This window comes from Polyodon spathula, chromosome 26, assembly GCF_017654505.1.
Source record: "Polyodon spathula isolate WHYD16114869_AA chromosome 26, ASM1765450v1, whole genome shotgun sequence".
Lineage (NCBI taxonomy): Eukaryota > Metazoa > Chordata > Actinopteri > Acipenseriformes > Polyodontidae > Polyodon > Polyodon spathula.
The window spans coordinates 1,766,206-1,791,665 of NC_054559.1; the positions used below are offsets into that span (position 1 = coordinate 1,766,206).

The following is a 25,460-nucleotide window of genomic DNA, read 5'->3' on the forward strand; positions in this document are numbered from 1 at the left end:
ACTATACCAGAATCTAAATCATTAATGTAGATTAGGAATAGCAGAGGACCTAATACTGATCCCTGTGGTACACCGCTGGTTACCACACTCCATTCTGAGGTTTTTCCTCTAATCAGTACTTTCTGTTTTCTACATGTTAACCACTCCCTAATCCATGTACATGTGTTTCCTTGAATCCCAACTGCGTTCAGTTTGAGAATTAATCTTTTGTGCGGGACTTTGTCAAAAGCTTTCTGGAAATCTAAATAAACCATGTCATATGCTTTGCAATTATCCATTATCGATGTTGCATCCTCAAAAAAATCAAGCAAGTTAGTTAGGCACGATCTCCCTTTCCTAAAACCATGTTGACTGTCTCCCAGTACCCTGTTACCATATAGGTAATTTTCCATTTTGGATCTTATTATAGTTTCCATAAGTTTGCATATAATAGAAGTCAGGCTTACTGGTCTGTAGTTACCTGGTTCAGTTTTGTTTCCCTTTTTGTGGATCGGTATTACGTTTGCAATTTTCCAGTCTGTCGGTACCACCCCTGTGTCAAGAGACTGCTGCATGATCTTGGTTAGCGGTTTGTAAATTACTTCTTTCATTTCTTTGAGTACTACTGGGAGGATCTCATCCGGCCCAGGGGATTTGTTTATTTTAAGAGCTCCTAGTCCCTTTAACACTTCTGCCTCAGTTATGCTAAAGTTATTTAAAACTGGATAGGAACTGGATGACATGTGGGGCATGTTGTCAGTATCTTCCTTTGTAAAAACTTGTGAAAAGTAATCATTTAACATATTTGCTATTTTTTTTTCTTCCTCTACGATTTTGCCATTTGTATCTCTTAAACATTTAATCTCCTCTTTGAATGTTCTCTTGCTGTTGTAATATTGGAAAAACATTTTGGAATTGGTTTTAGCTCCCTTAGCAATGTTCATTTCAATTTCTCTCTTGGCCTTTCTAACTTCCTTTGACTTGCGTTTGCAGTTCTGTGTACTCTTTCTGCGTACTTTCTTTTTGGTCCTTTTTTAATGCTCTGTAAAGTGCCTTTTTTCGCTGAATATTTTTTTTAATTGATCTATTAAACCATTTTGGCAATTTAGTTTTACATTTAGATTTGTCTACTTTAGGGATATAATTGTTTTGCGCCTCTAGTACTACATTTTTGAAGAACAACCATCCTTCTTCTGTGGGTGTTTTCTCTATTTTACTCCAATCTACTTCTGTTAGTCTCTGTTTCATGCCTTCATAGTTTGCTTTTCTAAAATTGTAAACCTTAGCTTTAGTCATTACTTTTGGGGATTTAAAAAACACTTCAAATGAGACCATGTTGTGGTCTGAGTTTGCCAGTGGTTCTCTGACCTCTGTTTTAGTTATTCTATCTTCGTTATTTGAAAAGACTAAATCAAGGCATGCCTCCCCTCTAGTGGGTGCCTTCACAAATTGTGTTAGGAAGCAGTCATTTGTCATTTCCACCATTTCTATTTCATCCTTCGCGCTACCCACCGGGTTTTCCCATTTTATTTGGGGGAAGTTGAAATCCCCCATTAGTATGGCTTCTCCTTTGCTACACGCATTTCTAATGTCATTGTATAACAGATTATTGTGCTCACCGTCTGAATCTGGCGGTCTATAGCATGCTCCTATTATTATGCCCTTTGAATTTTTGTCCGTTATTCTGACCCATATTGATTCGGTTTTATTTTCTTTGTCCAGATTTAACACCTGGGCTTCAAGACTGTTTCTTATGTATAGCGCTACCCCTCCTCCTCTTCTGTCCTGCCTGTCTTTCCTATACAGTGTATACCCACAAATATTATATTCGTCCCCATCACTCTCAGATAACCAAGTTTCTGTAACACCTATCACATCATAGTTACCTGTTAGTGCAGTAGCTTCAAGTTCTAGAATTTTGTTTCTGATACTTCTAGCATTTAGATAAATACATTTAATGGTTGTCTTACCTGAGTTGTTGTTCTTGTTTTGATGCGGTCTCCCTTCTGTTTTTTTGTTGATTTCTCCCCCCTTCCTTTCTAGTTTAAATGCTTCCGAACCTGCTCGAGGATCTTTTCTCCGAGTAGACTAGTTCCCTTTTTATTTAAATGCAGTCCATCCCGTCTATACAGATAGTCCTCGTTGTAGAATGTGGTCCAATGATCAAGATAGGTGAAGCCTTCCCGTGTGCACCACGTCTTCAGCCATTCGTTTTGATTAATTATTTCCAGCTGTCCATATGGTCCTTTGCAAGGTGCGGGTAGTATACCAGAAAATACCACAGTTTTGGTTTTCTCTTTTAATTTCCTTCCTAGCTCTCTGAATTTGTTTTGCAGGGATTTTGGTCTGTCTCTTCCAATGTTGTTTGTACCGATGTGGATGACTACTACCGGGTCGTCTCCTGTTCGTTCTAGGAGCCTGTCCACGTTCTCAGTGATGTGCTTGACCGAGGCTCCCGGAAGGCAGCACACTGTTGTAGTAAGGGGGTCCAAACTGCGAATTGAACTTGCTGTGTTTCTCAATATGGAGTCCCCAACAATCATGACCTCCCTTCTTTTTGCTGTCTGGTCACCACTGTCAATAGGGTCCTGGATGTTGTTCCTTTCATTCTCTTGTTGTTGGTTCTGCTCATCAAAATTCTGAAGTGACTCAAATCTGTTGGTTGTTTTGATTTCTGGTGGTTGTGTTTGACGAAGTTTCTTTTTTTCCCTGCTTCTGCCTACCTGAACCCAGCTGTTCTGACCTTCTATCTCCCTGGTGGCTTTCAGTCTGTTAGGGGTGATGCAGACTTCCATGAATTGTGGGTGTGCCAGTTCCTCAAGATCCTGTTGCTGTCTCACTTCTTCCAGCTCCATTTCTAGCATACTTACTAGTTTATGCAAATCCTGGATCGCGCGGCACTTTACGCACACTTGGTTTAGCTCCGCTGGGTTTTCTCGGATTTCCCACATCAAGCAGGTGTCACAGATTACTGGCTTGAAGACCATGTTGAGGTTTTTTTTTTTTAAGTTTAGTTTCTTCTGCAGCTGTCAACCTGCTTTCAAACTGCTTCGAAACTGCTCTGTACTTTTCCACGCCTGTACTTCTTCCACTCGCTGTCACTGGGAAGATTGCCTCGTTTAACTGCGTTGTTCTGCTGTGCTGTTGGCTCCTCCCCTCGCCCGTGTCTCAAAACGGCGCTGAATTTGAATCAGCTGCTCCGAGTTTCAGCTTGTTTGTTATCAGAAAAACACACGCGGCTGTTTGACTTTGAGCTGCTGCTGTGTTTCCCCAATGTCCTCTGTTTTCTGATTAAAGCAATTCAAGATGCAATTTCTCCTTTGGGCTTCGAAACTGCTCTGTACTTTTCCACGCCTGTACTTCTCCCACTCGCTGTCGCTTCCACTCGCTGTCGCTCGTTTTATAGCTTAAACGAGGCAGTCTTCCCAGCGACAGCAAGTGGAAGCGACAGTGAGTGGGAGAAGTACAGGCGTGGAAAAGTACAGAGCAGTTTAGAAGCAGTAAGGAGAAATTGCATCTTGAATTGCTTTAATTAGAAAACAGAGGACATTAGGGGAAACACAGCAGCAGCTCAAAGTCAAACAGCCGCATGTGTTTTTCTGTACAGGCGTGGAAAAGTACAGAGCAGTTTCGAAGCAGTTTGAAAGCAGGTTGACGGCTGCAGAAGAAACTAAACTTAAAAAGAAAAACCTCAACACGGTCTTCAAGCCAGTAATCTGTGACACCTGCTTGATGTGGGAAATCTGAGAAAACCCAGCGGAGCTAAACCGAGTGTGCGTAAAGTGCTGCGCGATCCAGGATTTGCATAAACTAGTAAGTATGCTAGAAATGGAGCTGGAAGAAGTGAGACAGCAACAGGATCTTGAGGAACTGGCACACCCACAATTCATGGAAGTCTGCATCACCCCTAACAGACTGAAAGCCACCAGGGAGATAGGTCAGAACAGCTGGGTTCAGGTAGGCAGAAGCAGGGAAAAAAAGAAACTTCGTCAAACACAACCACCAGAAATCAAAACAACCAACAAATTTGAGTCACTTCAGAATTTTGATGAGCAGAACCAACAACAAGAGAATGAAAGGAACAACATCCAGGACCCCATTGACAGTGGTGACTAGACAGCAAAAAGAAGGGAGGTCATGATTGTTGGGGACTCCCTATTGAGAAACACATCAAGTTCAATTCGCAGTTTGGACCCTCTTACTACAACAGTGTGCTGCCTTCCGGGAGCCTCCGTCAAGCACATCACTGAGAACGTGGACAGGCTCCTAGAACGAACAGGAGACGACCCGGTAGTAGTCGTCCACATCGGTACAAACAACATTGGAAGAGACAGACCAAAATCCCTGCAAAACAAATTCAGAGAGCTAGGAAGGAAATTAAAAGAGAAAACCAAAACTGTGGTATTTTCAGGGATGCTACCGGCACCTTGCAAAGGACCATATGGACAGCTGGAAATAATTAATCTAAACGCATGGCTGAAGATGTGGTGCACACGGGAAGGCTTCACCTATCTTGATCATTGGACCACATTCTACAACGAGGACTATCTGTATAGACGGGATGGACTGCACTTAAATAACAAGGGAACCAGTCTACTTGGAGAAAAGATCCTCGAGCAGGTTCAGAAGCATTTAAACTAGAAAGGAAGGGGGGAGAAATCAACAAAAAAACAGAAGGGAGACAGCATCAAAACAAGAACAACAACTCAGGTAAGACAACCATTAAATGTATTTATCTAAATGCTAGAAGTATCAGAAACAAAATTCTAGAACTTGAAGCTACTGCACTAACAGGTAACTATGATGTGATAGGTGTTACAGAAACGTGGTTGTCTGAGAGTGATGGGGGCGAATATAATATTTGTGGGTATACACTGTATAGGAAAGACAGGCAGGACAGAAGAGGAGGAGGGGTAGCGCTATACATAAGAAACAGTCTTGAAGCCCAGGTGTTAAACCTGGACAAAGAAAATAAAACCGAATATGGGTCAGAATAACGGACAAAAATTCAAAGGGCATAATAATAGGAGCATGCTATAGACCACCAGATTCAGACGGTGAGCAAAATAATCTGTTATACAATGATTTTAGAAATGCGTGTAGCAAAGGAGAAGCCATACTAATGGGGGATTTCAACTTCCCCCAAATAAAATGGGAAAACGCGGTGGGTAGCACGAAGGATGAAATAGAAATGGTGGAAATGACAAATGACTGCTTCCTAACACAATTTGTCAAGGCACCGACTAGAGGGGAGGCATGCCTTGATTTAGTCTTTTCAAATAACGAAGATAGAATAATTAAAACAGAGGTCAGAGAACCACTGGCAAACTCAGACCACAACATGGTCTCATTTGAAGTGTTTTTTAAATCTCCAAAAGTAAAGACTAAAGCTAAGGTTTCCAATTTTAGAAAAGCAAACTATGAAGGTATGAAACAGAGACTAACAGAAGTAGATTGGAGTAAAATAGAGAAAACACCCACAGAAGAAGGATGGTTGTTCTTCAAAAATGTAGTACTAGAGGCGCAAAACAATTACATCCCTAAAGTAGACAAATCTAAATGTAAAACTAAATTGCCAAAATGGTTTAATAGATCAATTAAAAAAAATATTCAGCGAAAAAAGGCACTTTACAGAGCATTAAAAAAACGACCAAAAAGAAAGTATGCAGAAAGAGTACACAGAACTGCAAACGCAAGTCAAAAAGAAAGTTAGAAAGGCCAAGAGAGAAATAGAAATGAACATTGCTAAGGGAGCTAAAACCAATTCCAAAATGTTTTTACAATATTACAACAGCAAGCGAACATTCAAAGAGGAGATTAAATGTTTAAGAGATACAAATGGCAAAATCATAGATGAAGAAAAAAAAATAGCAAATATATTAAATGATTACTTTTCACAAGTTTTTACAAAGGAAGATACTGACATTCCCCACATGTCATCCAGTTCCTATCCAGTTTTAAATAACTGAGGCAGAAGTGTTAAAGGGACTAGGAGCTCTTAAAATAAACAAATCCCCTGGGCCGGATGAGATCCTCCCAGTAGTACTCAAAGAAATGAAAGAAGTAATTTACAAACCGCTAACCAAGATCATGCAGCAGTCTCTTGACACAGGGGTTGTACCGACAGACTGGAAAATTGCAAACGTAATACCGATCCACAAAAAGGGAAACAAAACTGAACCAGGTAACTACAGACCAGTAAGCCTGACTTCTATTATATGCAAACTTATGGAAACTATAATAAGATCCAAAATGGAAAATTACCTATATGGTAACAGGGTACTGGGAGACAGTCAACATGGTTTTAGGAAAGGGAGATCGTGTCTAACTAACTTGCTTGATTTTTTTGAGGATGCAACATCGATAATGGATAATTGCAAAGCATATGACATGGTTTATTTAGATTTCCAGAAAGCTTTTGACAAAGTCCCGCACAAAAGATTAATTCTCAAACTGAACGCAGTTGGGATTCAAGGAAACGCATGTACATGGATTAGGGAGTGGTTAACATGTAGAAAACAGAAAGTACTGATTAGAGGAAAAACCTCAGAATGGAGTGTGGTAACCAGCGGTGTACCACAGGGATCAGTATTTTGTCCTCTGCTATTCCTAATCTACATTAATGATTTAGATGCTGGTATAGTAAGCAAACTTGTTAAATTTGCAGACGACACAAAAGTAGGAGGAGTGGCAAACACTGTTGCAGCAGCAAAGGTCATTCAAAATGATCTAGATAAGATTCAGAACTGGGCAGACACATGGCAAATGACATTTAATAGAGAAAAGTGTAAGGTACTGCACGCAGGAAATAAAAATGTACATTATAAATATCATATGGGAGATACTGAAATTGGAGAAGGAATCTATGAAAAAGACCTAGGAGTTTTTGTTGACTCAGAAATGTCTTGATCTAGACAATGTGGGGAAGCTATAAAAAAGGCTAACAAGATGCTCGGTTACATTGTGAAAAATGTTGAACTTAAATCAAGGGAAGTAATGTTAAAACTGTACAATGCACTAGTAAGACCTCATCTTGAATATTGTGTGCAGTTCTGGTCACCTCGCTATAAAAAAGATATTGCTGCTCTAGAAAGGGTGCAAAGAAGAGCGACCAGAATTATTCCGGGCTTAAAAGGCATGTCATGTGCAGACAGGCTAAAAGAATTGAATCTGTTCAGTCTTGAATAAAGAAGACTACGTGGCGACCTAATTCAAGCATTCAAAATTCTAAAAGGTATTGACAGTGTCGACCCAAGGGACCTTTTCAGCCTGAAAAAAGAAACAAGGACCAGGGGTCACAAATGGAGATTAGACAAAGGGGCATTCAGAACAGAAAATAGGAGGCACTTTTTTACACAGAGAATGGTGAGGGACTGGAATCAACTCCCCAGTAATGTTGTTGAAGCTGACACCCTGGGATCCTTCAAGAAGCTGCTTGATGAGATTCTGGGATCAATAAGCTACTAACAACCAAACGAGCAAGATGGGCCGAATGGCCTCCTCTCGTTTGTAAACTTTCTTATGTTCTTATATAACACCGCATGGCAGTTAAACTAGGCGCCCTTATGAGATGATCGCTTCTCAAGTATACTGTAGTAAAATAGGACTCTGCAGACTTTTGCTAATTGTAATCATTGGTCCGCTTTTAAGAATCGACTGCTCATAAGACTCAATCTGGGACGGATGTGATTCTTATAAACGAAGTGTGTGTGTGTGTGTGTGTGTGTGTGTGTGTGTGTGTATATATATATATATATATATATATATATATATATATATATATATATATATATAAAAAAATCACACACACACACACTGCTGGTCAAAAGTTTTAGAACACCTCAATTTTTCCAGTTTTAATTGAAATTTATGCAGTTTAATGTCTCAATGTACTCAAAGCATAGAACAAATAAACAACTGGAGATGAAAATTAAATCATGGAATCGTTTTAAATAACAAAATTTAATCTAAATTTTTGACTCAAAGTAGCCACCTTTTGCAGATATAACAGCCGAACACACCTGTGGCATTCTTTCTACAATGGAAATCAAATATTGTTCGGAAAGTTCTTCCAAACACTGTTGCAGAAGTTCCCACAAATGTGTTGCACTTGTAGGTTGCTTTGCTTTCACCCTTCTGTCCAGTTCATCCCAAACCAGCTCGAAGGGGTTTAAGTCTGGAGACTGTGCTGGCCATTCCATGATTTGAAGCCTACCGTCTTGTTCTTTTCTTCTAAGGTAGTTCTGACATAGCCTGGAGATACGTTTTGGGTCATTATCTTGCTGTAGGATGAACCACTGACCAACTAGGCGTATACCAGAGGGTATTGCATGGCGCTGCAAAATGCTGTGGTAGCCATTTTGGTTCAGGGTGCCACTCACTCTGTGCAAGTCGCCGACTCTGGATCCAGCAAAAGAGCCCCAGACCATCACGTTTCCTCCTCCATGTTTGACAGTTGATGTCACACACCGAGGAACCATCCTTTCGCCTACTCGATGGCGTACAAAAACCCTGCGTGATGAACCGAAGATTTCAAATTTGGATTCATCGGTCCATGAGACCTTCTTCCAGTCTTTAGTAGTCCACTGGCGGTGCTTCATGGCCCAGGGAAGCCTCTTTTTCTTATTTTGCCATCTTAGCAATGGCTTTCTTACTGCCACTCGACCTGTCAAACTTGCAGCTCGAAGTCTTCACAGTTGAAACTGAGACTTGCTTACTTCCACTGGTGTTAAGCTGTGCTTGAAGTTGTTGTCCTGTGAGCCACCTATCACGCAAGCTGTTGACTCTCAGAAACTTGATTCTTCTGATTCTGTTGTGGCTTTGGGTCTGCCAGACCTCTTCCTGTCAGTTTCCAAGTGCCTTTTGATGGTGTAGGAAACTGTACTCACTGACACCTTGGCTTTCTTTGTAATTTCTCTAAAGGAAAGACCTACACTTTTAAGGGTTATAATGGTCTGTCTGTCTGTCTGTCTGTCTGTCTTCCTTTGTTAATTGCCTTTTTCTCGCCATTATGATAGCAGTATACTACTTCCTGCAGTACAATACTGTCCAAATAATGCTTAAGAGGGTGTAGTAACACAGTCTGTTCCAACACTGCTTTTAATCAGACTGAGGGTTTGTAAGTAATCAACAAAAGTTGGGACATTGTTAGCGTCAACTTTCAAGGCTTAATTTACTTCCATTGCTGAAGAACAGCTGTAAGTTGTTAACCCATTACTTGTTCCCTGAAAAAGGCCTTTTTGTATAACTCTGAAATGTACATTATTTTTCAGTTTTTGGTAACCTAAACTTTTTTTTAAACCTCTGACAGTTTACCGCTTACCTTTGTACCATTTCAGGTTATTCACTGGACTTGAACTACTTAAATTTCAATAAAAACTGGAAAAATTATAAAACTTTTGACCGGTAGTGTGTGTGTGTGTGTGTGTGTGTGTGTGTGTGTGTGTGTGTGTATATATATATATAAATTTCAATTTTAACGGAAACATTCTTTGTCAAAAAATACGACAAAATTTGAATAATGTTGTTTTTTGTTGACTATATCTGGTTGCGCTTTTTTATATTCTTTTCATTACTGTTTTTTATTAAGGTAAATTACCGTGCTTATTTAGGCACCCTACGATTTGATTGGGGAAAGATAATGTAGAATTATTGGAGTTCACAAAAAAGAAAAGTAACCTTTTTCACTTCCTTTTTAGCTTAATTATTGAGCTCATAGCTTTATTTAAATTGTTTTCTTTGTTAAGTTTTCAGGGCATTAATTCGCGTCTATTTTAGTATTTTGCTATTCTACATTTTTTTAATGCAACTGTTCATTTTAACACAGCATTACTCACACACGTTTGGTCACCAACCTTGCACGTTACCGCAGTGTAATAATACAGCACCTCTGCACTTAAGCATTTGTATGTCAGCTGACAAAAGCTGATATCCCATCATGCCTTTCTCCTTAAAGGCGTACAGCCTCTATAAATGAACCCCAATGTCTCTCACAAGCTCCTGGGTACATATTGTTACGGTATCACAACGAAAGGAATACGCCTTCAGGTTTAATAGCCGGGCGACGACAGCCACTTTGCCGGGCAGCCCGCCCGACTGAAAAGGCCTGAGGAGAACCCTGGATGGTAATATCCTTCTATGGGGCTGTTTTTCCTCTAATGACACAGTAAATTTAGTTCCAATACATGGTCAAATGGATTTCATAACATACCAAAAGACATTGGCCAATCATCTGAAACTCTCCACTTCAAAACTTGCTTTAAAGTGCAACTGTATGTTATAACATGTCAATGATCCAAAGCACACATCACAATCTATTTCAGAATGGTTAAAGAATACAATCAGTGTTCTGGAATGGCCTAATCAAACCCGATCTAAATCCGATTGAGTCATTGGTATGCGTTGAAGCAGGCTGTGCACAAGAGAAGTCCTCTGAATTTGAATGATCTGGAACAATTTTGCGTTGAAGAATGGTCAAAAATCACAAAAGGATCATGCCAAAAACTCATTGACAAATATCAGAATTGTTTAAAAGAGGCTATTCTTGCTTAAGGTGCCTCAACTAGCTAGCTATTTCATTTTCCTTGTCAGGGTATGAATACTTTTGAATTAGCGTTTTTGGAGTTTTGTAAAAAAAATTATATACACACATACACACGCACAAATTGCTTAATTATTAAAAAAGGAGGTCAAGTTGTTCAGACACACCCTGTTATACAGACCTGAGCAGAACTCCAGGATTCAGGCAATAACAACTGTGGAAACACAAGTGGAACAGGGTCTGTTTGAGTACATAGAGTGCAACCCAAGCTCAGTTTCTTACCTTGTGTTAGCACTAGCATTAGCACTGATCCCCATTTGGATTGATTTATTGCTAGTTTTGTATTCTTCCATTCATTTGTTTTAGTTGTAAATGATAAGAAGAATTAAACAAATAAATATGCTGTCTCCGGGGTAGTGCAATTATGTTTTGTGAAGGTCCACAATTCTTAGTTACAGCAATGTCAGATCTAGAGTAACATTTACACTCTGACTCCTAACCCCAAATCCACAAACACATAGCTGCACAAATATAGTTTTTACACATGCTGTTGGTTTCAGAGTTTTTTGTGGTTTTTTTGGGAATAGATTTTTTGCATAATTGCTTTCTCTTTTAATAGTTTGCCTTCTTGCTGTTGTCTTACTGATAACATTCCTTCACATAATTGTAGAAGTGTTCTTGTATTTTTCTGTGATAACAAAGCAACTACAAATTATTGTGCTTTCTCTTTCAAGTGAATTCCAAATAAAATAAGCACATCCTAATAGATAATATAGCAATTTTACATTCAGTACATTTATAACAGGCTAATACTCACAGTAAGTGGCAGGTCCTCAGAAGCCCTGAGCTACAGGAGACCTATACTTGCATCAGAACAGAACTATCATGTTAATAATATTAATAATGCTCATCTTGGAGAATGAGTACACATACACACAATGTGAGCTGCACATACTTCAGACTGGAAACATTTTAATTGCATGTGTTGTAAGACTGGCTTGGACCGCAAAAGTTGTCATTTTGAATGATGCCATATCAAAGTTGAAGTTCAAGGGGGTGAAATCTGCCCATTGTGCTTCCATTACTTGCAAAATGTTTTGTGCAGTGTGTGTAGTACAGTTCAGTATTGTGTGCATTCCTGAGTGATGAGTATGCAACAGCAGAACACAAGTACACATGAACTCCTGCATGTTATTAACAAGAGCGTATCATAGGTTATGTTAGAATCAGCTTGGAAGAGCTACTTTTATAGTACTTTTATACTTATAGCATAGGGCTTTGTAGTACTTGTATAGTTGTTGTTTTCGTCTCTGTGAAGAGTGATTTTTCCAAACTCGAACCATTTGCAAAACACGTACTAATGACTATTGTTTAATTGCTGTAGCCATAGAGGAGGAGCTTGCAAACCATGCTACAGCAGCCCAAGCACACTACAGCAGTGTCATATAACTATAACTGCTGCTACTGTTGTATATTTTGTTTATTCATAGTGCTGCTTGTGTAACTACTATTGTACCTCTCCTAACACACTCGTAAGCACTGTGATGCTTTTCCAGTGTGAATGCAGCATAAAGCATATAACCTGGTGGTCCGTTCAAAATGTACTGGTGATCCAGATTCGGCCCGTGGTCTGCCTACCCCAGACCAAATGATTCCGGGGTGCTAATTTTACAAAACACTTTCAGTGGACTACCAATGTAAATATATAAAGTGGTAATGGCATTACCAATGCCTCCGGTCTCTAGGATTTATAGACTCCTGTGTTACCTTGCTGTTATTTCTTAAATAAAATATATGCATTCAGAAAACGTTCTATTAAAAAGCAAGAAAACTTTACTATCATAAAGGCATAGCTTGAAGCATGCATCGTTTAAGGAGATCATATGTGTTTCTGGGTAGCAGCTACTTTAGCCCAGTGAGTTCAGAAAATTGGGACTTTTTTGCTTTTTTTTTTTTTTTTTTTTTTTTTTTTTTTTTTTTTTTTTTTTTAAATCAATGAAGTGTTTAGTGTTTGGTCCCAAAATGTTTTACTACCCCTAGAGTACATGGAACTGAAGTTGCCAAGCTCCCACCAACTTTATGTTGCTATGGCTACAAGATAAACATTGTGGTCCCTCAAGAAATGTCAACTTGGTCACGCAAAAACATTTAAAAAAAAGATGTAAATACAAATTACTATTCAAACCAATTTTGCAATTAAATGTTGTGATAATACGAATAAGAATTGACTAGTATTCTGTGCTATTGTTTAATGATTTTTAAATAAACAATATATAATTAAAAAACATGAAAATATCTATGTATCAAATATATATTTTTTTATAAATTACACAATGCAAAAAATAATTTAACTTTTCAAATATTTAAAATTAACATTATAAAAACAACAATTCATAGTGTGAATTCATTTTTTTTATATACAGTTTTGGTTGTCGTAACCCCCCCCCCCCCCCCAAACATTGGTCTGTAACTTGGGATTTTTTCAGATGAATCTTTTCAATATAATCCATAACCTCTTGGGTTACTGTGTAACTTCTTAATGTGTATGAAGGTAAACTTGTGTTCTATAGCTTAGCTAACACATCAGACACTGGGCAGTAGCACTTATCTCCATTTGTTCGCTCGTAAAACTTTGTCGAGAGCCCTGATGGGTGCAAGAACTGTACTATAACGTCATTCTGATTGGTGACTTCATTTATTTTCCCTACCAACCAGGAACTCTCGTACACGACTGCAACCCAGTCCCCAAAAGCCAAAGCTAACTATGTACTGCTGGAAGAAATCGCTTCTGCTGGAGCATCATTTTCTTGCTCTTTTTCTTTTTTTCCATCTTCTCTTGCTTCAACCACTTGAACACTATTTAGTGTAGATTTCTTTATTTTTCCTTTTCCTTGAACTTTGAGCCTTCAGTTCTGAACTTTTTGTGACCTAACACACCTGGGGATTGAAACACTTTCACTGTGTTCCCTGGCAAAAGGAAGACAGGATTCTGTGTGCTATGGTAGGCCCAGAGGTTCCTTGAGAGCATACAACCAGGTGCATCTTCATTGTTCCAGGTATTGCTTCCAGCTCAGGAAGTTCAAAGATTCCTACTATTTTTTTCTTCAATGAAATGTAAGACTACAGACTTCAGATGGGTGCCAACCTTCTCACAAAACTCTCTTGGTGACAAAATGTCTTCTCCCTAATTAACAAGCCTGACTGCAGTTCTTTTAATGGTTCCACCCATGACGCGGGACTACACCCTAGGCAGGACGCCAGTCCATCGCAGGGCACCACACACACTCACACAGAGGGCAATTTAGAGTGACCAATCAACCTTGGACTGTGGAAGAAAACACACACAAACATGGGGAGAACATGCAAACTCCACACAGACAGATCCCTAGATCGGATTCAAACCTAAGACCCTGGAGCTGTAAGGCAGCAGCACTAACCACAACGCCACCGTGCCTCTCTAAATAATAATAATACTAATTCTACTAGTAATAATAACAACAGTAAAAAGTAGTTTGCAGCCCTAGTCATAAGTCAACTTCTTCCTATCAGCAGTGAGATAAGACCCCTCTGAGGACCCCAACATTGTAGTTGTCTTTTTCAATTCCTTACTTAAATTGGCGAAATCCATAAACTGTGACCAAGTTGACGCGATATTTTCAGAATTAAAATGCATTATTTCTAATTTGACATTTTTTCTTATGTTTTGATTATTTGTTATTTAAAAAGATACAACTGTTTATTATCAGGGAGGCTGAATTGCTTTACAACTTGCAGAAATATTTTTGTTGGTGAGATTTTGAAATTTTGGTACTTTAGCTTGGGACATTATTTTAACCATGTTACTGGCTTAAGTGTAAGTTTCTATAAATTACAATGTATATTTTTTCAAAATATTATTGATAATTTGTAGTAAATTAATCATACTTTAAAATATAAACATTTAATGATATGTCAATTTAGGAAGTAATAGAAAAAAAAATACTTAAATGCTGAGGACAACAAAAGTCCCGATTTTCTGAAATCACTGAACCACCAAATACTGTAGGGTGATGAATCGATCACTGTTTAATTGAGGTTTGCAAAATAAAGGATTTTGTGATCAATAATTTAATTTAATTATTGAGTTGTTTATGGCATCTAATTTTGCTTTTAAAAAATTGCAATAAAAAATTAACACTGGGTTTGAAGTAGTTTGTGCAAAATAAATACAAAAAAATGTTTATCGAGGACTCTATAAATACCAACAGTATTGACACTTGTTCCATGAGTATATAACCAGTTGTGCAGCAGTTGATCCATTTCTTTTTCAATGTGTTTCGACTTAATGATCTTTGTGTCCAGCTGCAGTTACAGAAGACTCAGTATTTGCAGCTGGGACAGAGCCGTGGGCAGTACTATGGAGGATCCCTGCCCAATGTGAACCAGCTAGGCAGCAGCACCATCGACCTGCCCTTCCAGGTGAGATGTGTCTCTGTTGTGCACTTTACATAAACAAAAACAGCTTAAAGGAGGTAAAGGTAACCAGGTAAGAAACAGAGACTATATACAATCATTATATGGGTCAGCACCTATTGCCACACAATAATAGGTCCCTCATTGGTTTTGAGCTAGTAATGGTCTCGTGGCTGCAACACTCACTCATTAATATGACTGCTGTTATATTTTGATATGACTCTGCTGTTGTATTTTGATGTGACTCTTGTGTTTGTATTTTTTATGTTTTAAGTTGCTTTGACCTGCTGTTTAGTCCTAGTTGCCTACCTTGGACAGTAATGTAAGACAGACCGCAATGTCCTTCTATTAGTAAACACCAGCACCATCTTGTGCAGTGTATTGCAGCAAAACAAAAGGAAACTTGATTCAAAGTGGTACATCACTGCACTGGTTCTAACTTCTATAAAGACTGATCTAACCTTTGCTACATGTATCTATGATAGGTAATTAAAACTGAAGAGCAGCTCCTGAACTCAGGTGAAAGTACCTTAATGCAGACTAAAAAACAACACAATTTGAGTAATTGCAATATAATTTTACTTTGCGTAGTGTTTGTATCTGCAGCTATGGCCAAAAGTTTCCCTTCACCCTTTGAAATTAACTAATTTTGCTTTGTAAAGTTGAATGAAACCTGCTGAATAATGTTACGTTAACATTGAATTACATACCGCTTTGTAGTTTTCTGTATACTTAACAAAAAACAGAAAATAGAAGAATATAACATTTAAAAATAACATAAAATACTGTACTGTTATTTTGGCTTCCGGTAGACATTAGTGGTATCATTTTGTAGTTTATTTCATTTAAATGATGTTAAATTATGTTCACATGTTTGTTTTTTTACTTGAATTGTTTCTCAATCCTAAAATTCCAAATGATGCAAAACTTTTGGCCACAGCTGTGCTGATCCGCTTTAGGGGTGCAAGTCGGTTCTGATCGGGTCAGTTTTTCATCAACTCTTTCAGCTGTTTTTGACTTTCAGTCATTTTTCTGTAAAACTGAAATGGAAGTTTAAAACCGAAAAACCAAACTGCATTTGTGCAGCCAAGGGGCATATCATTATTACACACTGTGGCAGGAAATGGCTGAGCGGTGACGTCAGACCAGAAGAAGGAAGCACGGGGGTGGAATGTACATGTAAGCAGGACTTTCCTACCGCCCTGCTACACACACCTATTGTTTATTTAACTCTGACAACAATAAGGTTGCAAATCCTGTAAGTACTGATACTGACCAGGATCATTTGGAATTGTCCTGTTTTTATGGATGTATTTTGTATTTGTGTTTTAATGATTGTTTTAAGTGTTTTTGCCTTGTCTGAATGATTTGTCTACTTTTGCCATTGATTTTATAATGTTATTTCTTGCCGCCGCTTTTTACCAGGATCCTCTTGCAAGCCAGGCAGCGGCCCCAGGCAGACGCGCAAGCATTATAACATTTTATAATGTTATTTCTTGCCGCCGCTTTTTACCAGGATCCTCTTGTAAATGACATGTTTATCTCAATCCTGGTTAAATAAATATATTTGAAATTTGAAGAGGCTTCTACTGGTCAGACCCTCGGTGAGCTCTAGCTGACGGATGCTGGTAGTGGAGATCCAGTGTGTAGGGATCAGAGGACACCAACTGACCTTCAGCTCTCTTGATCTGTTACCTTAATTTCTCTTGAGCTGTACAGCATTGGTGTGTACATAATTGATGTTAACTATATGAAATAAAACTGCCTAAGGCATTGTTAGTTCAGGGCACTCCAATCACTTCTCTGTAACTGGGTCAAAAATGGTTTGGATGAGTGAGTCCACTGTATTAATGTCTGTTCATGTTGCAGACTGCTTTCCAGACAGCAGGTCTGGACACGAGCCGATCAACCCGACATCACGGACTGGTGGACAGGGTGTACAGAGACCGGAACCGGATCAGCTCTCCACACAGACGCCCGCTTTCAGTGGACAAGCACGGGCGCCAGATATCCTTTCAGTGGGATGATAATGCAAGGCTGCCTCCTTCCTGGGTGTTTGCTAGATTCAATTATGCTTGGACAGTAGTGACATTTATTAGGGGTGTAGTGATTCATCATGTACCAATGGGTCGTGATGCTTTCATTTCACAGTATATCACATCATAATATAGGTATGTATTGTGCTACAAGACCAAAAGCACAACACTGAAGTTCACCATGTGGTTCTTGAATGTGTGTTTTATAGTTGATATGATTACGTGCTCTTCCTTACACATTTATTTTTTAGTTTTAACAAAATAGTCCTTAAGTGATCACATTTTGCATCATACAAATCATAAAAGCTAAACTGAGTTAAATTACTTTTTGTATTTTAGTTACGTCTAGTTAGCTTCAGTTGGCATCTGTTTTTCAGCCTCTTCCTTCACAGGAAGCCAGGAATCAATGCACTGACCTGCTGTAGAATCTGTCTGTGGGATTTGCTAGCCAGTGAAATGAGAATCTACTTGAGTAGAAAAAGCTGGCAATGACTTATAGTGCTATTTATGATCTATTGTGATGCAACATTAAGAATATACCACACTCCCCAGAGGCAGTTCCGCATCATTTATAGTCAAGCTTGTAACTGGGTCCTTAGCGCATCATTTCTAGAATTTCCAGCATTGTGTTCTGAATACTCAAGCCAGTAGTTCAGTTTACAGCTCTATCATCCTAGAGAAAGAAATTTTCTTTTTCTGTACACAGAACATGTGTGTCCGAAGCAATACCGATTGTGTCTCAGTAGAGGATACATCATGACTGTTCCTGGGGTACTGTAGTTATGGCTGTCCTCATGAGTGAAATAAACACAACACTCTTCAAGCATTCTGTTTGTATAACAAGTACTGTGTATGGAAAAGAAAGTTAAGTCCAAATAAACAACTGAATATGGACTGAGCTTTTTAAAGATTCTTCCACTTGACTTGGTTTAAATTGTACCTGTTGATTTTCCCCTCCTGCTTTTTGAAGTGTTTCCTTGATTGCTGTTCCTTGACTGCTAGCCCCACATTGATAGCTGTCCCTACAGCTCTGTTTACCTGTCCCCCCCACCGGACACCAGCTGGAGAAGGTAAGCAATACCGACATTTTCACTTTTTAAAATATTGGTACTTCTAGTAATTGTAGCTAATAAAATAATTCCATAAATCCTAATAATTTATCACTTCTATTTGCTACAAACGTCTCAGTTTTAAAAATAACACATGTTATAGCACACATGGATTTTAATTTTAAAACATGAAATCTGGTGCTAATTCAGTTTAAAGGAAGCTCAGTTTCTGTGCCTTATTCTTGGGTTATCTGTTTGTACTTGTACTCCCGGGGTCATTTTACTTAGCAGTGTCTTCTGGGTCATATTACTGGCTGAAAACTTGTCATTGAATAGAGGAAGCAGCTCATTGGTTATTGACAGGAAAGAAGCCACTGAAGAGGTGGTGACACTCTCCAGGTGAAATGACCCAGGAAGTGAAAGACAATCAAACATGGCATGTCAAGTTTTCTTTACCCTAGTATGGTACCAGCTATCATGTTTTGAAATGAAAGTACATGTTTGCTAGAACATGTTTTTTTTCAAAATTACACATTTGAGACCTATAAAATGAATATATTTGCATGACAAAGAATTTTTGTGGAACTGTTTTGTTAGATGCAGTGACTTGCACATTTGCTAAAGAAAAGTATGTAAGTACTCCCAGTGCATTACATCATTAGACCCTTTGCAAAACCAAATTCATTCTTATAGTAAAATAGAATTATGGGAGGACATTAAACAAGGTCTATTTTGAGTATAATATGTCATACATTAGTCCTTTGTGGCTTAAAAGGCTGTGGGTCAAATGCTTAGTAGAGCTCTTGGTAATCAGTAGAGAAGGATATACGAAAAAAGAAAAAGTGATTCCTTCTTAAACTGTGCAACCCCCTTGTTCCGGTAGGACCAATTCAGATTCTGCCCTGCATCAGAGTACCATGAACCCCAACCCACAGGACACCTTCACAGGAGGATCACAGGACATGCAGCACAAACGAGGTAAGCTGCTGCTGGAGATTAAATGCTCCCACACTGCAATAATATCTGTCAGTGCTAATAGATAATTCAGAGCCAACGTTGCAGAGAGATTAAACAGGATAAAGAACATCGGTGCTCATTGTCAAATAATCGGAGTACATTTTGTTTATTTCAGTTAAGTAGCCTTAATTAGTGTAGTCTTTTTCTTAGTTCGATTCACTTTGTATATCATTTACTGTCTGAGTCATCACGCCACATACTCAGGTTTAAAGCGCCCCTCAGTAGAGCTCTCCCATCATGGTGCCCAAATAGAGCTCTCAGAATCACATCTAACCTTCAAGTACATCTGGCACACCAGAGTGTAACCCTCAACTTGTACCTCGGAAACACTAGTCCCTTGTGGATGTACGAATTTCTTGTCTAAAATACCACATGGAACAAATGTGCCATTTCTTACTTCCACTGGGGGCAGTGTTGCAGGGGCACAGGTTAATGGTTGACTTGCAGGGTAGACATGGTTCTGCAAGCTTTACTGAATTCACAGGGTTGCTTTTATCACCAGGATTTGACGATTGAAAAAGAAAATTATATGAAGTGACTATATAAAAAGAATACATTAGATAACAACTGATATTTTAAACCCATGCTAAGTAGGGTAGAACATCCAATTGGAATCCAATAGTTGAATAGGTCAATTAGGTCGACTAGTCACCACTTCTCTCTTTTTTTTTTTTTTTTCAGTCAGTCATGCATTTCATAATGTCTGGTGCTCTATTTGTGAATATACTGTTTCGTAACACTGCTGTTTTTGCACTACTTTTTAAACTGCTTGGAATTTAAAAGCTATATATTAATGTTCTAAAATGTCATTTATATGTTAATAAAAAGCAACAGCAACTGCACACCCATCCATCTGAAATGGCATGCTTCACAATCATGTGCCATTAGTTGACATCCAGTTTCTGAGGTTGACTGTCACTTTGCTGTTCAGCTAGTCTTTGCCTAAAGTCTGCTGTGGACAACCTAATGTGTATTTTCTTCTGGTTAAGGTCTCACATGTTTAATAAAAGCTGCTCAACTTTGTTCGCGTCCCCACCCCCCCACAGTGCTTTTATTAACAGTACCTGGCACAGAAGAAAATGAATCCGAGATGGACAAAACACACCCAAAGCAAATGTGGGACAACAAAAAGGTAGGAAGGCCTGTGCAGTCTGGAACACCAGTGAGCGTTGTTCCAATTCTTTAAGGTGGAATGATAATTGGCCAACTTCAGAGACATTGTTATTCTTTTTGCAGAATGTGTCGTCGAGGCCGAAGTCCTGTGAAGTCCCGGGAATCAAGTGAGTATTGAGCCTGCACTTCTGTTAGCTCAGTGGGGGTACGCTGGTCTTTCTGTACTTTTGTTAGTTCAGTGGGGGGCAGGTACACTGGCCTTCCACCTCTGGAAACTGGAGAGTGTTAGGAATGCATGTCTGGGAGCAGTTGCAGGGATCATGAAAAAGTCTTGCTCTTTCTTCACTACTTGTGTTGATACTTGACCAGAAGGTCTGCATAGCAGTGTGTAGTATACCAGCGGCTCTTGAATTGTGTGTGGAAGTGATTCATGGTTGGTAGGAATCTCCTTAACTCATCTTAAAGTATCTGTAGTTTAAAAAGTACTTCCATGTATTTTCTCTGCCAGAACATCCATACTATAGGTCTCAAGTGTGCAGTTTTAAAAGATACACACAACGGTCCAGGTGAGAAAAACAAACTGAGTAATGTATGTATAAGCTAGAGTGCAGTATACTCAATTGTGGCAGTATGCTCCGCCCCTGTGTGTATTTTGTGTTATGTGTTGCATGTGGTGTGTTAATGTTGGTGTTTAGATGTTTCACTCACTCAGGATTGTGTGTTCAAGGCGAAGGAACAGGAGAGAGTGAGGAGGTAAAAATAATAATAACAACAATAACAACTGCTACGAGTGCTGGAAGCACCAGCACCGTACTTGTTTTGTGTTTTTAGTGTTCGTCCACTGTTTGTTTTAGTGTTAGTCCATTTTTTTGTCTGTTTATTTTGGCCCAAAGTGGCATGTGCTGTTTTTTGTTTAACTTTTTTTGTTTAATAAACACACTGAGTGCCACAGCATATCAGTTTCACTTGCCAGTATTCTCTGTCTATGTACTCCTTTCTGGCCTGACATCACCCCTACAGCCAGCCTGTTCACATCAATATGTTAGACAGCCAGTGATAATGGAGAGCTGTGCTGCTGTGCATAGGAAATAAGTAATCACTGTAAAATCAAGATGCATTCAATGTAAATAAATGTATTCTCACTAACTAACCAGAAGTTCTATGCAATGTGTTGCTATCCTGTGTTTTTGCTTGAGCTTAAGTTTACTGGTATCTGGTGTAGCAAATATGTATTTTCTTTTTAAAACATGATATCAAGTTCTACACTAGGTTAAATAAACCTCTATTGGCAAGCCATTGCACTTCCTGGGTCATTTCACTTGAAATTGAAACTGTCCCCACCCATTCACTGGCTTCTTCCCTGTCAATACACGGTCAGCTGCTTTCTCTGTTGGCTGACATGCTTTCAGTCAATAACATGACCCAGAAGAGACTGGGATGGAATAACCAATGAAAGACTCCCTTGAAGGAAATACATGCAAACTGAACTTTCATTAATCTAGTGTGGTACCAGATGTCTGCTTTAAAATGAAAACACATGTCCACTATAACTAGGGCGTCTGATTTTGGGGTTTAACCCAATTTGACTCATTTTTTTATTTTTTTTTTAATTAAGATTTTTAAAAAAGCATTCACCCTAATTTGTAAAAACAGTTTGACCTAAAAATCAGACACCCTAGCTATAACATGTCTTTCTTTTAACAACTGCACATCTGTGACTTGAGTAGTTAATGGATGTGCAAGATGGGTGAGATTAATGCAATTATTTTGTTATCTAGAATTACTTTGTCCATCAGGTTCTTCATATATTACACAGTGCTCAAAGTAGCAACCATTTTGGTCACCATGGCAACCTTTATTCTCTGTAGGCGACTGTAAATATTAATCTAGGGGCCTTCAGGTGACCACCTTTCTGCTGGAATTTCTTGTTTCATACATACTTTTTACAACATTTTACAACAATATTTAGATGTTTTTCTTAACATAAAAATATAGTAATACAGCACATTTCTCTTTGCACGTGCATAATAACATTACGGTAATCCAGACCCGTGCTCCATAGCTGGCTGTAGTTCAAGATGTTTTTTTCAAGAAGACACATTTTGTACTAATCCTGCAGTAGAACTATGCTTTAATGAAGGCATCAAATGGGTGTACTGTACTTTAGCATAAATTAACTTGAACATAAAATACTACGACTACTACTAATAATAATAATAATAATAATGAACATGCAGACCAGAACAGTCAAGTCAGGTGGTAAAAATTGAAACGTGCTAAAAATGGCAGGGAAAGAACAGCAGAAAATACTCAAATGTATTACAAAACCGCTGCAGCACAAATAAAGAGGAGAGCGACTCAACTTCTGAATGACATTCCCAGTAGCCAGTCTCACTCTAATCAATTTTAATTGAGAGCCGGTCACACTCAAAGGGTTTTGTTATTTTGACCGAGTCATCCAAGTCTTCGTTTTCTGAGCGGGTGAAATGAAAAGCTCAGCCATCGTGGTGCCAACACTTCAGCTGGTTAGTTCACCAAGTCAGGGCTAATGCACTGCAGTTATTGTAGGCAAGCAGGGACACAAATTGACAGCAATACTGATTTTATAGCAGGCTGTACCTCTTTTAACAGTAGTGCAAGACATGCAAAGGCTCAGCTGTATATTTCAGAAAAGCAAATGCAACCAACACAGCAGACAATCTCCATGTATTTTCATCAAACGGAATCAAAGAGGATATGCGCATAGAATTGATCACCGCCTGTTTTATTGCAAAAGAAGAGCTCCCTTTCACAAAGTATCGCCCAGTGCTGGAGTTACAAAAAATGAATGGAGTGAATGTCAACGCTACCTATACAAATAACAAAATGTATGCCGAAATGATCGGCTCCACTGCTGCACAAATGCAAAATGTACTCAAAACACAACTCTTAGAGTAATTGTTTTTCATTTATGGTGGATGGATTCACCGATGTCTCTGGTTCAGAAAATGAGGTGGTCTACATGTGACTTATCCAGGAGGGAAAGCCAAGAAACCATCTCGCTGGAATCCAAGATGTTCAACACGCGCATGCAAATGGTACATTTCACACTTTCTGTTTTCATTAAATTCTATTTAATTTTGTGATATGTTATTATTTATTGTTGCTGCAGTGGCAGTTAGTGTAGCAAAATACACTGGGGGACATTGGTGACAATGTCACTGGCACACACTTGCACTACTTAGACTGTTGAAAACATATTTCAAACGTATGTGGCTCATGAGTCATGTATTATATAAGACAACACTACCAGAAGTATTACAATTACAGAGTTACAGTTAATGTTGGATTAAACTCTGCAAACTATTTAAAAGTCGCTAAAAGCTTGTTTCTATTACCGTTTCAGAATCATTACTGTATGTCTATGCGGGCTGAATTATTCTAACTTATTTTTAAAAACGAAGACTGTAACAAATACTTACACACTCATGTTTTTAAATAGGCAACCATTTTATTTTCAGGCAACCGTATAGAAAAAATAGGAGTCTGCAGGAGTCTGCAAAATAAAAAGATTACTTGAGCACTGTTACATATTGTATAAGACCTGTCTGTTCTAATGTTTGGTAATGTAAAAATATTTTTCCAAAATGTAATACATGATTCCCATAGGGTGCAGTTTCACCCTAACCCAGAGTCTCTGACGAGCAGAGCAGATAGCCAGGCACACTGGGTAAGAGGTACTAAATGAGTTTCAAATGAAATCAAAGTACTGTTAATCTGAACTGTATCTGGCATGCAGGGCTGGATTTCTGTAAATCAAACGCTTCACTGGGGAATCCTAATTTGAGTTGTAAACTCACCAGGCGCATTATCCTCTTGCTTTTTGATCTGATTACTTCAACGATTTCCACAGGAACTGCAGGTCACCTGATTAGCAACATGCTTTAAACTTTGCCATAATGTTTTATCTTTGCATGCTGATATTAAGGCCTTCAGCTGCTAGCTCACACACTCTTCTTAAAGTGAATTGCACCTGATAAATTGTTTCATAAAACCTGTTTTGCACTCACTATATACACTGCCTTACCACTTCATTAGGACGTGTCTACCCAATTGGATTTGGCACCGCCCTGGTGTAGGGCCTGATCTCCTGGTATAGCCGGGTCCCTTGATTATGTTGTCCAATATCATTCTCCTGTTGTGATGAGGGACATTCTAAATTGGGGGGGGGGGGGGGGATTTAGCCCTCCTTTTTAAAAAAAAAAAAAAGACAAGATTTTTACAGAACAAATGAATCCATAAACTCATTCAAATCCAGTCTTATTTAAGCAATAGAACCCGAAGAAGAAATCCTTAGTCTGGTAAGACCTGGCTTGTGCAGTGAAATGTCCTGAGCCGCACTAGTTTTTTTTGTTAATGAATACAAATGTTTTCCTCAATATTTAATGAATGATGTGGTTAGCTCTGAATTCCATGTGTGCTTCTACTTACATGGTGCTGCTCTTTAGTTCTGATACCTCGTACACAAAAGCGAGCATGGTTGTGTAAGTTTCAGTATTTAAGCTAATGTTGGGTCCTGTAATATATTAACAAAATAAAATAAATAAGTAAAGAGAGTTGTAGTAATTAAAAATATCTAGTAGCCTACACGTGTTGTTGCGGATTGTGCTATTTGTTCAGTAACTTGTTCACAAATTAAAGTATTTAAAGCCGCCTTCCTGGCTATTTTTTTTTTTTTTTTTTTTTACTTTGCTGTACTAAATTTAATAGACAGATTAAACGTCTAGGATAGCAAGGAAGCAGACTTTGTCTACATTGACAACATTCAGAGGAAGTGTTATATACGAAAACAGATTTTCTTTCATCAAGCAGAAAAAAGGTACATTACATAAATGAATACTGAATTTACATATTTTCCGACGGATTGATTTGGAACAGAGATTAAACATAGTTTGAACTATATAATTCTAGGTCCGTTTATCAGATTAAGGACATTGTATTGACCAATCAGGTTAAAGGAAATCTCTGATCCATTTTCTAATAGGTCATTTTTGAAGACTTTCTCTAGAGCATGGATTTCTATGCCAGTATAATTCCACAGCACTTGATTAAATCACTCAGATTGACCAGTCATGATGTCATGCTCACAGATTTTTTTCCCATACTGATTCTTGTGCTTCATAGACTATTAAGTGCTAAGCTACAGTAGGAAGTATTGCTGTGTCTAAGATATGACTCTGTCAAAATAATAAAAGCCTTTCTGAGTGTGACTGGTTCTTAATTAAAACTGATTAG

The 25,460-nt window shown here is 38.5% G+C and overlaps 1 protein-coding gene across 7 annotated transcripts in view; it reads left to right on the top strand.

The window, feature by feature from the left end:
- The window catches only part of LOC121300940 (CREB-regulated transcription coactivator 1-like), a 60,090-nt gene that overhangs the window by 16,133 nt on the left and 18,497 nt on the right, over positions 1-25,460 (top strand). For 4 of the 7 annotated variants that reach the window (XM_041229949.1, XM_041229950.1, XM_041229953.1 and 1 more), the window contains exons 2-7: positions 14,861-14,977; positions 16,841-16,978; positions 18,016-18,077; positions 18,940-19,034; positions 20,063-20,205; positions 20,310-20,353. In XM_041229949.1, the coding sequence (XP_041085883.1) occupies positions 14,861-14,977; positions 16,841-16,978; positions 18,016-18,077; positions 18,940-19,034; positions 20,063-20,205; positions 20,310-20,353 (599 nt within the window). The remainder of the gene's footprint in view (positions 1-14,860; positions 14,978-16,840; positions 16,979-18,015; positions 18,078-18,939; positions 19,035-20,062; positions 20,206-20,309; positions 20,354-25,460) is intronic. The other 3 variants (XM_041229951.1, XM_041229952.1, XM_041229955.1) reach the window with 1 other exon arrangement.